General features: G+C 36.2%; 1 protein-coding gene across 5 annotated transcripts in view; it reads right to left on the bottom strand.

The window, feature by feature from the left end:
* scny (ubiquitin specific peptidase 36) overlaps positions 1–13856 on the bottom strand; it is a 76186-nt gene that overhangs the window by 9831 nt on the left and 52499 nt on the right. For 4 of the 5 annotated variants that reach the window (XM_081750564.1, XM_081750563.1, XM_081750566.1 and 1 more), the window contains exon 13: positions 6317–6792. In XM_081750564.1, coding sequence (XP_081606690.1) covers positions 6317–6792 — 476 coding nt within the window. The remainder of the gene's footprint in view (positions 1–6316; positions 6793–13856) is intronic. The other variant, XM_081750567.1, reaches the window with a different exon arrangement.

Here is a 13856-nt window from a genome sequence, read left to right as displayed (position 1 = left end):
ACTGATACAACTGGTATTTGTTTTAGTTTCTTTCTTTTGAGACTAATATTGTCATATTAATTATTCTTTATCAGAAACCTCAGAATTTACTTGACTGACTGCTGGAGATGTAAAGAAAGAAAGAATTAAATTACTTTTACAAAATTAGTCTTCAGATTCCACAATAAGATCGTGGAGTTTTATATATATATATATATATATATATATGTAGGGGAATGGGGGTTAGAAGAGGGAAATGCCCCAGAAATCTACCCAATTTCTATGAGACTGGAGCATTACTACAATAATACAGTGTGTTTCAAAAGTTTTATAAGGCTTGCTAGTATTTATTACATTTAACGTACAATTATAAATAGTACATCAAATGGAAGAGCAACTCAAACAGTTGTTGCTACAAGTGTTCAATGTGAACACCATTCATCACACAGTACACATCGAGTCGATAGGCGAAAAAGGCCCATAAATCTTCCTCCGGGATATGACAGAAACCACATTCAATTTTCGGGAGTCTCGTTGCAACTGTAGCAACTCGTGGGGGTTTCCTATTCCCCAGATGTGAACATTATGAGTGTTCACATTGTCACTTAAGTGAAATGTCGACTTATTACTGAAGACATGATCCAGCTTCATCGTCATGCAGCAACATTTCATTTCCAAAGTTGCCACGCAAACCGTAGTCTGCAGGCTTTGGCTTTAGAGCTTGTAGTAACTGTAAACGATAATGACGTGGTTGTAAGCGTCTCCTTCAAGTTCTCCACAAAGACGGTTGCACTGTAACTACAGATTCAGTCTTTGCAAAATGTAGAACACAAAAAGCTTTCTCTTCACTAGTCGCCATCTTTGCTACTTAGCGCTTTCTAACGGCAGACAGAGGAAAGAGTACATGCGCATGCGTGCGTACAAAACTGTTTGAGTTGCTCTTTCATTTGATGTATTATTTATAATTGTAATAAATACTAAAAAAAAAAAAAAAAAAAAAAGTCTTAAAACCCCAAAATTCATTTTGAAACACCCTGTAGTTCATATTTTAAATTATTAGGGTGGAGTAGGGTAGTGGTAGTTTCTGAAGTTCTGCTACATGTAACAGACTTTGCAAAACTGATTTCACCAATCAGTTTCGCAAATAATCGATTTCATCAACGATCTTCTCATGTAAATTTTAACCTTGTAATATGAATCCTATGAAATTCCCTTTCGAAGTAAATTCAAAATGGATAGTGGGTGTTTTTTATATTATTCTATATACCTCTTACTTTGGTTTAAAACTCCTGAATACAGAATAAGGCATTACCTTTCCGTAAATTTTGGAAATACCATATATATATTGTGTAATAAGAACAACTTGGTTTGCAGGTATTGATAAATTGAAATAAAAAAAATCACAAATATGATGAAAAACATGATCGTTGACGGTTGAAATTCTCTGATTGGAACGTTTAACTATTAATGTCTTAATAATGTGACATATTTTCTTCTGTTATGCAATAGAATATTGCCTCATCCTAGAAAATGCTGGCGAAGAAAGGATTAAAGCAATTGTTATGACAGCAGAAAATCAGCACATCATTGAATCTCAACTTTCCAAACGTTGAATGAATTCTAAGAAATATATATATCTTACAGGGTGAACGCTAACTACCTGGACAAACTTGGACGGATGATAGTACGTCTAAAAAGAAGCAAAAAAAAAAAAAAAAAAAAAAAATAAAATAAATAATAAATATATATATATATATAATATATATCTAGTGAACAGGGGGGAAATTCCGTCCCGTTTAGGAGTGACAGAGTGTCAAAAGCGTGAAAACATGAACTTCACAGGCCAACAGCTTAAAAACAATACATCGTAGAGAGTGCGGTTAAAAACGCCACTTATTAAGTCATACCTACTCTATTCAAAAATACATGTTTGAAAACGCAGCTACGTGTGCGCACGGGATTAACAACGTGTGACACTTCTTTCCTTTACAGCATGTCCGGGAATCCCTCCGTTCCTTTGGGGAATCCCGTGCGCACGCATAGCTGCGTTTTCAAACATGCATTTGTCAATAGAATGGGTATGTCTTTCTAAGTGAAGTTTCTAACCCCACTCTCTACAATGTATTATTGTTTTTAATCTGTTGGCCTCTGAAGTTCATGTTCCCACGCTTTCGACACACTGTCACTCCTAAACGGGACGGAATTTCCCCCATGTTCACTAGGATTTTTTTTTTTGCTTCTTTTTAGACGTACTATAATCCGTCCAAGTAGTTACCGTATATATATACTCGAAAAAAAAAAATGGAAAAGCCCTAAACTTCATTATTAGAGTTATACAAGAAAAAATGCACAACTGGACCCAAGTTTGAGCCCGAGTGTGTGAGTGAGTTAGTGTCCCTTTCAGCAGCAAGACTATATGAGACGTGCACCTACAGCTTGACATTGAATCCGAACCTCACGAGAATCGAACCCGGGTCTCCCGTGCCGAAGTTTAAACTTGGGTCTCTCATCCTACCATATCAATGCGTTCACTACTATGCTATCCCGCCTGCTTCCTGAACAGCCATACATTCACCCATTTTTGATGTCGGTATCAACCACTCAGACCATATGAACTGTACCATAACTTCTGTTAAGTTTGGACAGTCCACAGATGATCTCTAACGTTGGATTATATTTGAGAGAGATGTGATGCGATACAAAATCGGTTATTTCCTTCATTTGTCAAAGTTAATGATCTAAATTGTATAAAAAACACGGTTATGCCGGTTAGGCTAAAGGAGAGTGACGATTAGAGATGAGTGAAATAATGGAATGAAGAAAGTGGGAGAACCCCGAGAAAACCCAAAAGCAAGGTGTATGTCTACCACAAAGTTCACACGGCGCAAGCTGGGATCGAACCAGGGACCCCAAGCACCGGAGGTGAACGCTCTACCACTGAACGATTGATCTAAATTGTATCAATGAGTATAGGTATACTTTACTTCTGCAACTCTTCTGTTCCTTCTCCGATCTGTTCACTGTATGATTTCTCTGGAAACATTTTACCAGGGTTTTATCATTTCTTATCTTATACAGGGTAATCAAATGTCTTACAATCCATGACGCAAATATTTATTTTTTTTTCCTTGTTACATGTGACAGGTAGTGGTAATTGAGGCAAGGAGCTCTAGTACAGTTCTACAGGAGAATGGTGTATATATCGGATAAGAGAATTTTCATATGGAAAGAATGGATAAGGAATCTGAACTACGAAACCACAATAAATTCCTGTACGATAAATTCAAGGAAACCGGAAGCGTGTCAGATATTCTTCGATGTGGAAGACCGACGGTTCTCATTGGGCACAACTTTTGTAGTACCTCCATGGGTTGTATGACTTTTTACCTACCCTGTACTAAGTATTCCTTTTCTGTTTCGGAAAGGAATCATATTCTTTTTCTGTTTCGGAAAGGAATCAACACATGAGGAAATAGAAAGTTAATTAATGTGAAATTTGAAGATAATTGCAAGTCACTGAATATTATACAGATAATAAGAACAAAGAGGTCATGAGCCGGATACCTCGTTCGCATACACGAGGTGCATAGCTTAGTCCAGAAGCCCGTGGATGAAGACACCTTTAAGTCGCAATGCGACCTGACCCTTAGGTAAACCTGCGTTTCTCAACCTTTTTTTGTTTTCCTTCGGAGCACACCAAAGTATGTTTCAATCTTTCGCGACATCTCTGCATGCGATTTTTTCCCCCTAGATGCAAAAAGCAAACACACAAAAATACATACTTTTTTTTTTTTTTTTTAAATTAAGGAATGACTATGAGATAAATTTCAAAAGCAAATTACGTAAGATTCTTGAATAGAAACATATTAACATAAAATAAACTTATGACTCTTAAGCAGGAATATGAGAAAGACAAGTGTGAAACCAAGTCGATTGGAGATAAATTTTTATTTTCTTTTAAAGATAATTTCTTTGCAGAAGATCTTAGACGACATTAAAAAAATCTCGCGACACACCAATGTGTCGTGACACAACGGTTAAGAAAATCTGAGGTAAACAGGTAATAAACAAAGACTCCTAATCCGAAGGGCACTCATTTTCAATTAAAAGTCTTTGCTAAGTTCACCCACACGTTTCTGAATTTTAATGAACAACTTAGAGTCAATGAACAAGTAGTAGTGATATGTCTACCATGTGAACGAATTTGGTTTGAATGACGTGATATGTTCTCATTTAAATCGGAAGTGGTGGTTTTAGTGTGGGACTTAGACTATATTCTTAGGACATTTAATTACACAAAAGCGCTTGTCGCTATTACGGCTTTTATTCTATGGCGAACAACGCTAAAACCAGAAGTGGTTGCTTCATGCCACTTCGATTTAAATGGGGAATTGTAAGAAGATGACACTTATTCTCAGAACGCAACCATCGGAAGAAGAAGAAGAAGAAAAAAAAAAAGCTTCTCGCTATTTCTTATTGCTTTTGCTCTATGTAGATCAACATTGAAATCCAGTGGATTTCTATCACTTCTGGTTTTAGCAGAGTGTTAAGGATGGAGATAAAATGTATTCTTGGAATGTTTAATCGATTGCACAAAACCGTTTCTTGCTATCTATTACCGGTTTTGCGCTAAAGTGCTCAACGTAAAAACTGGAAATGGTTGATTTATATTACTTCCAGTTTTGAATACCGTCTCCACCAACGAATCCGATTCTCAAATTTTGATCTTTTACTTCTTGGCCAAAATTGATGGTGCCAAGTAGTTCTACGGATTGTCTGTCGACCGGCCGGATAGACAGGGTAAATGAATGAAGGAGTTAAAAAAACTAAAAATTAGAAAGTGATTCAGATATCTGCAAACATAAACTAATAACTGTTTTCAAGCCCTTTCGTAAAGTGTAGAAATTTGAGTGCCCATATTAAGGTCATAAACCGGAATTTTTGGTATGTACGAGGGTAAGTCAAAAATTATCCGCAATTTTGACTTAACTCTTCTCACATTGTTCATACTAACTTCTGTCCTCGTTTATTTTATTGTTATGCTGTTGTGGTCAAGCTATGAAAGTTTGATCCTAATTCCTCCACTTGTCTTCCTTTTGTTGCAGATAGATAATGTTCGTTCCATTCGAATTGCACTAAAGAGAAACGAGCAGTGATTCGTTTTTTGTGGTCGGAAAGTGTATCAGAGGTCGCAATCCATCAAAGACTTTCGGCACAATAGTCAACTCGTCCAACAGAAATATGTCACGTGTACGCTCAACGCTCATCATCATTTGTGGCCGTAGAAGGTCCGGACGTGGCTCCTTACTCGTACGACCAATTTTGAAAGTTTCAATCCATTCGTACACACTCCGTTGCGGTAAGACACTGTTTCCGTATTGGGCCGAAAGTCTTTGATGGATTGCGGCCTCTGATACACTTTCCGATCACAAAAACCGGATCACTATTCGTTGTTCCTCTTTACTGTAAACTTCTAATGGAGCGGCCATGATCTTTCTGCAACAAAAGGAAGACAAATAGAGGAATTAGCATGACAGCATCAAACTTTCATAGCATGACCAACAGCATATAACAATAAAAACACACGAGGACAGGGGTCAGTATGAGCAATATAAGAAGAGTTACGTCAAAATTGCGGATAATTTTGACTTTAAGAGGCCTCACTCATCCCGGTGAAATTAAAATACCGCTAACTTTACAGTAATTATGTGATATCTTCAAATTGATAAAAGATAATCTAAATGTGGAACAAGAGCACTCTAGACAATATCAATTTACATGAAATACCGTTATCACGACTCACTTATCTGCTTTCGATTTCGAGCCATTTTGAATATCGGCATTTATTTTCGCGTTTCTAAACAGCTGAAAACGGAAAGCCACTAGGTGACTTGTGAAAACGGTTTCTCACGCAAAATAATATTGTCTAGGGCGCTCTTGTTCCACATTTCAATTCTCTCTATCTATTTCAAGATATCACATAATTACTGTAAAATTAGCGGTATTTTAATTTCGCCGAAATGAAGCCTCTTAAGCTTCTCAGAAAAGGTTTGGAAACTGCCTTTAGTTTGATTAATGATGTTTTGTACATAGTACTTGGCTTACTTTATTCCTTTTCTTTTTAAAATATTATTTACTTCCTTTAAGTTTTTCACTTTACAAGAAAGAGGGGATGAGATTCGCAAAGAGCCTTAATCAATACATTAAATGTATAAATTATACAACACACACACGCGCCTTTAAATGATAATTTCTGTATGTAGTAACGACTTCATTATTATTTCAAAATCATAACAATAGCTGATATTTTATTAAATAATTACATAACAAAGCTTACCTGATCCATTTCCATAGCCGCGATGTGACATTTTCATTAAGTGGTTCACGGTGTCAGAATTTCTGCTGCCATCCCACATCGTTCCACGCTCTCGCTCTCCATTTGCTTTCCAGTAGTCTTTGTTTGACGGCGGGTGATTATTCCACACGTGCGCAGAAGAGTCGCGGGCAGACACATCATTTTCATGAAACGACTGCTCACCCTCATGGTTGTTGGAATCATGCCAACCATTTTCCTTGCTCGACGACACCCCATTCTTACAGAGGGATTCCGACGACGCAGAGCCATTAAGATGATTAGCCGAGTCATTTGTTCCATTTAGCCGCTGTTCACGAGTGATTGTCTCATGTGTCTTCTCTACCCACTGGTATTCATATTGCTCGGAGCTTGTTCCGGACACGTTACTGGACAAACTGGATGCAGAAGGACTGCGACTACTTGCTGAATGCTGATGTCTTTTCTTTCGTTCATCTCTACTAGAGTTGTTGGAGGGAAAAGGAAACAATGAGAATTATTTGATGAATCTGAAATAAAATCTTCCAACAGCTACAAATTTATACATATACACACGATATTACGTCAAGTATTTAACCAACTCTGCAAATATAGAACAAAATTATCACGTACTCTCGCAAGAGATGTTCAGTTACGGAGTTACAAGCTTGCGAAAATTCTGCCAGTACCCGCTCAGCACTACTAATATTTTTCTTGGGTCAATTTTCGACATACGTTTCAAAAACCCAACGCCTACTACACACAACCCGCTCTCTTCAGGCTATTCCTTGAATTGTCCTGCTTATTTTTTACATTTCTTTAAAATTAGAAGAAAATCGTTACAAGAGGCTCTACGATGAACAATAGTTAGCTCTTACTATAGCCACATAGCCTGATAGACACATTATTGAAGAGCAATCTAAGTGTAAGCAACTTACAATAATTATGGATTTACAATTAAAAAAAAAAAGTGCATATACAATTGCAAACTGATGAAGAACTGATCAACTTTCTGCATGCATTACCTTTTAAATACACGTATTGCAAGAATAATAGGAACACATGCAATTTTACGTGTTGTTAATTGGGAAAAAGAAATCTTTAAGTTTGACATCTCACAATTCTGCTCTTTCAGCTAAGGGAGACGAAAGATTAAAGCAAATGATGGAATGGAAAAGTGGGAGGAAACGGGAGTACTCCGAAAAAAAACATGTACATAATGTTGTCCACCATGAACACTTGACTAGGGATCGAACCAAGGACCCCAAGCACCAGAAGTAAGCGCTCTACCATCGAACTCTCCTGGAAATGAAATTCATAGACACCATCCCTATCAACATCAAACCAACTTTTGTAAGCTCATTTTTGAGAGTACTTTTTCATACTTTTTTTTTTTCAATCGTTATAAGTTTTATTTAATGCTCTTCAAGAATCTTATTTTGCATTTCATATGATTTGTTTTGGTAGGAATCTACATATTATATCTCTAAAATAAGCTGGGAGAAATTCCTCAAGTGTTTCCCATTGTTTTACATACTAGTTATATTCAGAAAGATTTCCAAGCCAATTTCAATCAGTCCCAATTATGGTGTAGATTTATATACCTAGAAAACACTATGGCCTAAAAACAGTCGGTATATTCACGGAGTTTCTATAAAGATTGAGAAGTATTTCTATCTATTTATTAGCAGACTCCCAGATCCAGCTTGAAAGATCTATTTACACTGTAATAATTAACTTTAATAAAACTGAAAAAGGAAGTAAAAGGGAGAAATGCCTGTATTTTAAAGGCACAATCCTGGCATATGTCTGATGGAACTTTAATTTGGATAAGTGACCAGCGGTAACTCCGTACTGCAAGACAAGAACACTAACAACTACGCTACATTTGCTCTGTCAATGTTTTGCATTAAGTTTTGGCTACATTGTTCAACAATGATGTTTATATACGGACTAATGAATGTAGATAACAACATCTAGAAAATCATATAAAACACGATGAAAAATCAGAGGTGGATTTAGATTTTAATTTTGGGTAGCCCGCTCCCTCGCTTATGAATACATATACACATTTGATTGGTTAATGATAGTAGGAAATTACTTTTACAGATTATTTAAAGGTACAAGCTCTTTGTTGAAGCTATTTATTAAACAATTATCTACCATTAATATAAATAATGTAAAATATGTTTACTCTTTATTGTATCTTTTAGCGTTTACATATTTTTCAGAATTTTTGGGTAGGTCCGTGCCTACCCGGCCTACTCGCTAAAGCCGCCACTGTGTAAAATTATTACTAGTATTACTTGAGTATTTTGGAAGAAAATGCAAATATAAGCAGTAAAATTCAACGAACAACTTTTAAAATGGATTTTTTAAAAATATAGTTTTAGAGCACCTTTGCTTGTTTGTTGATTCTAAGGCCCACTTCATTTGAGGTCAACGGGTCTCAGTTCCTGCGGACAACGAACCTCCCCCCTTTTTCTTAATTTATTGAAGAATTAATATATCACTATCATGAATAATCAAATTATTTGAATGCTTTGCAGCACCTATTTGACTTCTAAAATTATTTAACATATATATTTTTAAACCAGATCTTCACTACGAAAATGACGGGGTTGAACCTTCTTTGCTCAATGACCTACTTAAATTCCTTCTGGAAAAAAAAAAAATCTAAAACAACAATTTGAGGAAATTTTCCAGTGACAAAAAACAACTAAAAGCACTGCTTAATTCATACGCGGACAAAACTAATAAAATCCATACTCAACTTGCGGAGATCACGTGGGTAACGAACTGACTTGAGTATTCAAAACAACTTTTCTCTAAATCTGATCTGATGCCGCAGCTACATCTATCCAAATATTTGTGAAAATGCTACTTGCAAACACTCTCTGCACGACTGTTAACTCCGTTACTACACATCTCTCGGGATTTTTTAAAACTCATCTATGTTGTGAATGCGTTGTACAATTTCTCGGAAATGCACACACACATAAGAATGAGAAACCTCAATACATGCAAAATGCTGGGTTAAAAAGTGCATTAGGAAATGTATTAGGCAGAACTTCAATTTAGAATTTTACTATGCTTTTTTCTCAAGGTGAAAAACGAACCCCCAATGAAACTTATAGGAGCTTGACAAAGACCACAAGAAAGTTTCTCATGAATAAGGCACTCAGTGCAGCACTCCTTTAGATCAAAGAGGAATAACTACATCTGCGATATTTAAAAGACAACTAGCATCCGGCTTAAAAAATTTATTGCTTTATAACATTGACGAATATTTTTTTAGAACATTAATGAAGATAATAATAATAAACTTATAGACTCGAGGGAACAAAATTAGTGTAAACTCAAAAGAACTATACGCTTGTGTGATTATCACTCATGTAACATGCTGTATGTGTTACTACACAGTTTCTAGAATATACTGATGCATCTTTAGCGAGATGCATCACAAATGTTATCTTCGGAATAGATTACAATAATCAACATGCTTGTGTTCAATATTTATGGTATTACTTAGCACAAACATTGAGGAGTAAATGAAACATAAATATTTATTCTTCAGCAATTTGCATTCTCACAAACCACATCCTTGCGCAATGTTACCAACTTCCTATGTAAAGGTTTTTCTTTTATTATTTATAAATAATTATAATGGACAAATAAAAATGAAATAAGAGAAATTTGATGAATTTATTAGTAACAATAAAACAAAATTTTTATTCTTATTTCAATTATTATTAATAAACTTTGTTATTAAAAATCCCAGTCATTATTTAAATTTTCTCTTTTCCGTATTGGGTTCTGAGTTTGTTGATCAAGAATCACATATTCACATTCACAGTTGAACACGAAAAGAAAATTCTCTCAATTGCATCTGCTATATCTCAGAACAGATAAATTTAATTTTCAATCTCAAGAAAACTAACGGCAAGCAATATGTATGTATGTTAAAACAAAACAAACCGCCCATTCTAACCACATAAAAGCCTAAAGTTAAACTCATATGCTCCTGAATGCGTATAGATCGGTTTCTACACAGCACGAATTACGTAAGGAAATTGAATTCGCTTCCTTTCGAATTCGAATCGAATCGAAGAAAATAAGGAACAACAGCACGAATTGTTAACAGGTTGACTGCCAAGGTGATTTGAGGGTACTGGTCCCAGGAGGCCATAAATTTCATCTTACCTTTGGCTCGATTATGGATAGTTATATCACATTTTTGTCGCGATATTTTGTTTCTCCCGAAAATGTACCAATGGGAGGAGCCGAGCACCTTATGTGATTCTCACTATCTCACAGTAATTTGTGAGAATGAACATCATATATGATGCTCAAGAACCTGGATAAGTTAGTAATTTGTGATATTAAGCATGAGTATCATATATGGTGCTCATGGTTCCAGAGAAAAATAAGGTGAGCACCACATATGATGCTCATGGCAGTCAACATTTACGGCTATGACAGGGTCACTCTTAACTCTTTGCGGCCCTTTATCCAGTAGGACTAGACATTTAATTTTCCTCATTTCAGTGCGATGTCGAGTCATGCTTGAAATGCTTTTTGAAATTGATTCCGTGTAATACCAAGTGTTAGTTTCTTGATTTCTTTGGCTTCTGAATCATTAGGGACTTTACACTCACGAAACAAAACAACCCAACATAACCTATGAGTCACAAAGCTTTCACAAACAAAACTCGTACCTCAGCTTATTAGTGACGTGCACAACAGGGAAAGCAGAAACATCAAATATGGACCAAGAGGAAATGTTGTACAGTAAGAAGTACTTTAATATGAAGCTGGAGGGAATCAAACAAAGACTGCTGTGTAATGACAAGATTAAACAGGGACGCAGGAAAGCACAGTTTATTACTACGAAATATGTTTACGTAAATCTAGATGACGTATACGTGGGGATTTGCTTGAACAGAAATAAAGGGGGAAAAAATGAAATGAAATCTGTAAGTTTTACATCCCACGCTTATGCCGGCGAGGCTAAAGACGGCGATGATAAATGAAGAAATGGTGGAATGTAGAAACTGGGAGGAAACGGGAGAACCCCGACAAAATCCATGCACATGGTGTTTGTCCATCACAAAGTTCATGTAGTGCGAGCTGAAATCGAACCAAGGACCCCATGCACCAAAGGTGAACACTACCACTGAGCCACCTCTGCCCATCAAGACATTTACATTCCTTCAAACACAACATTCAAGAAGTTGAAACTTTACATTTATCTTCTTCACTTAGTACGAGGAGTATGTTTGAAACCTTCTATATTACAAAAATAAACTCAGAACTCAATACCAAAAAAAGAAGAGATTATTTGATAAGTTTCTTAATAATAATAAATTAAATGTGGTATCACAATTATGGTGTTCTTTATGTTATCAGTACTTAAGCCAACAAAAATAATACAAAAAAAAAATTATATCCATAAAACTATATTACATATATATATATATAAAATGGATGTTACACTCTCAGGAAGTGACTGTAAGAATGCAAATGGCGAACAGTAAATTTATGTTACTCTTGCTCTTCCATTCTTTATTGTTTAATTTTATTTCGATTGATTGTAGGTGTATTGGTTATTGTGATTATTCTGAAGATTCTGTGTATGTTGTGAAAACTGAATTGTTCATGCATCGACATATTCTAGAAACTTGTGTGTATGAAATGAACTGAAATCTTGTCCCAAGGTTTATGCCGGCTAGGTTAAAGGAGACAGTGATGACGAGAAATTAATGAAAATGGTGGAATAAAAAAAGTGATAGGAAACAGGACCCCGAGAAAACCCAAGCACCCGGTGTTTGCCCACCACAGAATTCACAGCGCTAGGTGGGATAGACCAAGGACCTCATGCGCCAGAGGTGAACACTACCACTGAGCCACCGCGAGCCGAAACGTATGTAGTAACACATGTCACACGAACGGACCACATAGACTATTTCCTTGAGTTTATTCAGTTTTATTATTTATATAGTGGTTTACAGTGATATTATTCAATGCTGTAAAAAGGTGACCCTGTGCGTTTTCAAGTATGATCATGATGAGTGGTCCTTCTTCAAAATACTGCCTATGTTTTTATTCACCTTTTGAACTAAAGGAATAATAAGCCTGAGTATTTGATTTGTAAGCGAAACTGGTTACACTTCCATAGCTTCTTAATAAAAACAACTCTGCGATTCTGATAGAGCACAACATGAATATGAAATGAAATCTTCGTTTAACGTCCTACGATTATGCTCTTTAGGCTAAGGAAGATGATGATTAAGGCAAGTAAATGATGGAAAAATTGGTGGAATGAGAATACGGGAGGAAACGGGAATACTATGAGAAAACCCATGGACACGATGCTGATCACTACAAACTTACTTAGCCGGGGATTGAACCAGGGACCCCATGTACCAGATGTAAGCGCTCTACCCCTGAGCCACCGTGCCCCCCCCCCCAAACCACAACACGAGCATCAACTCAAATTTTTGTTACGGGAATGGCAACCAATGGATTTCAACTACCTTTCGAATTACGTAGAAGGTCGTGTTAAGAGTTTAAAATTAAACTTTCATACCAGGAGGAACACACGTAATCTACTGATGATTCAGTGTTCACTTACCAATGTACTAAAAGACAGTGTTTCGATTGGTGAGGAGGCTGAATAATAACTTTAACAGAAAAAGTCGGAGATATTCTTGTTTAACATCAACAACAAAAGTTAGTTAGTTGTTCGACTGAATGCGTGTAACTATTATGTATTTTTCTACGCTATCGCTTTCACGTACTTAGAAAAAATGAAATGAAATCTTAACGTTTTACGTCCCATGGTTATGCTGTGTGGGCTAAAAGAGATGGTGATGATAAATGAATGAAATGGTGGAATGAAGAAAGTGGGAGGAAACGGGAGAACCCTGGGTCCATCACAAAGCGTTCACTCACACTCACACACACAATATTATATATATATATATATATATATATATATATATATATATATATATATATATATATATATATATATATATATATATATATATAATGTATATATATATATACATACATACATGTATATATATACCTATTTAATGAAAACACCTGGAGTCGGAAATACGCAATGTCTGTACTGGCAATGGTCAAACGGCGACCGTAGCATCGAGCCGTTGGTAATGGTGTGTTAGTGCAAACTCCGTTCTACGTAAAAGCAGGAGAACAGCAGTGTATCATCAACTGCGTAGATGTAATACTGTAAAATGAGCGATCTCTCTGATTTCCAAAGGGGACAAATTGTAGACGCTCGGTTACGTGGTGCGAGTGTGACGAAAGTGGCTGTGTTGAGTGTGTCATGTGGGACAGTGTCCATGGAAATGATGACTATTTAGGATTTATATTTCTGGGCTTTCGGCATCTATGGACATGTTAGCGCATCACATTTAAGGGATGACGTCCATCAGCGAGCATACTATCCGAGGAAAAGGAAGCGGACTGGGACCTATATGTTAGCTACCACCCCGGCATTTGCCTGGTATGAATG

The sequence above is a fragment of the Thermobia domestica genome, chromosome 3, assembly GCF_964235325.1.
Source record: "Thermobia domestica chromosome 3, izTheDome1.hap1.1, whole genome shotgun sequence".
NCBI lineage: Eukaryota > Metazoa > Arthropoda > Insecta > Zygentoma > Lepismatidae > Thermobia > Thermobia domestica.
Note: the sequence above shows the minus strand (reverse complement) of the source record. Positions and strands in the feature narration are given on the sequence as shown.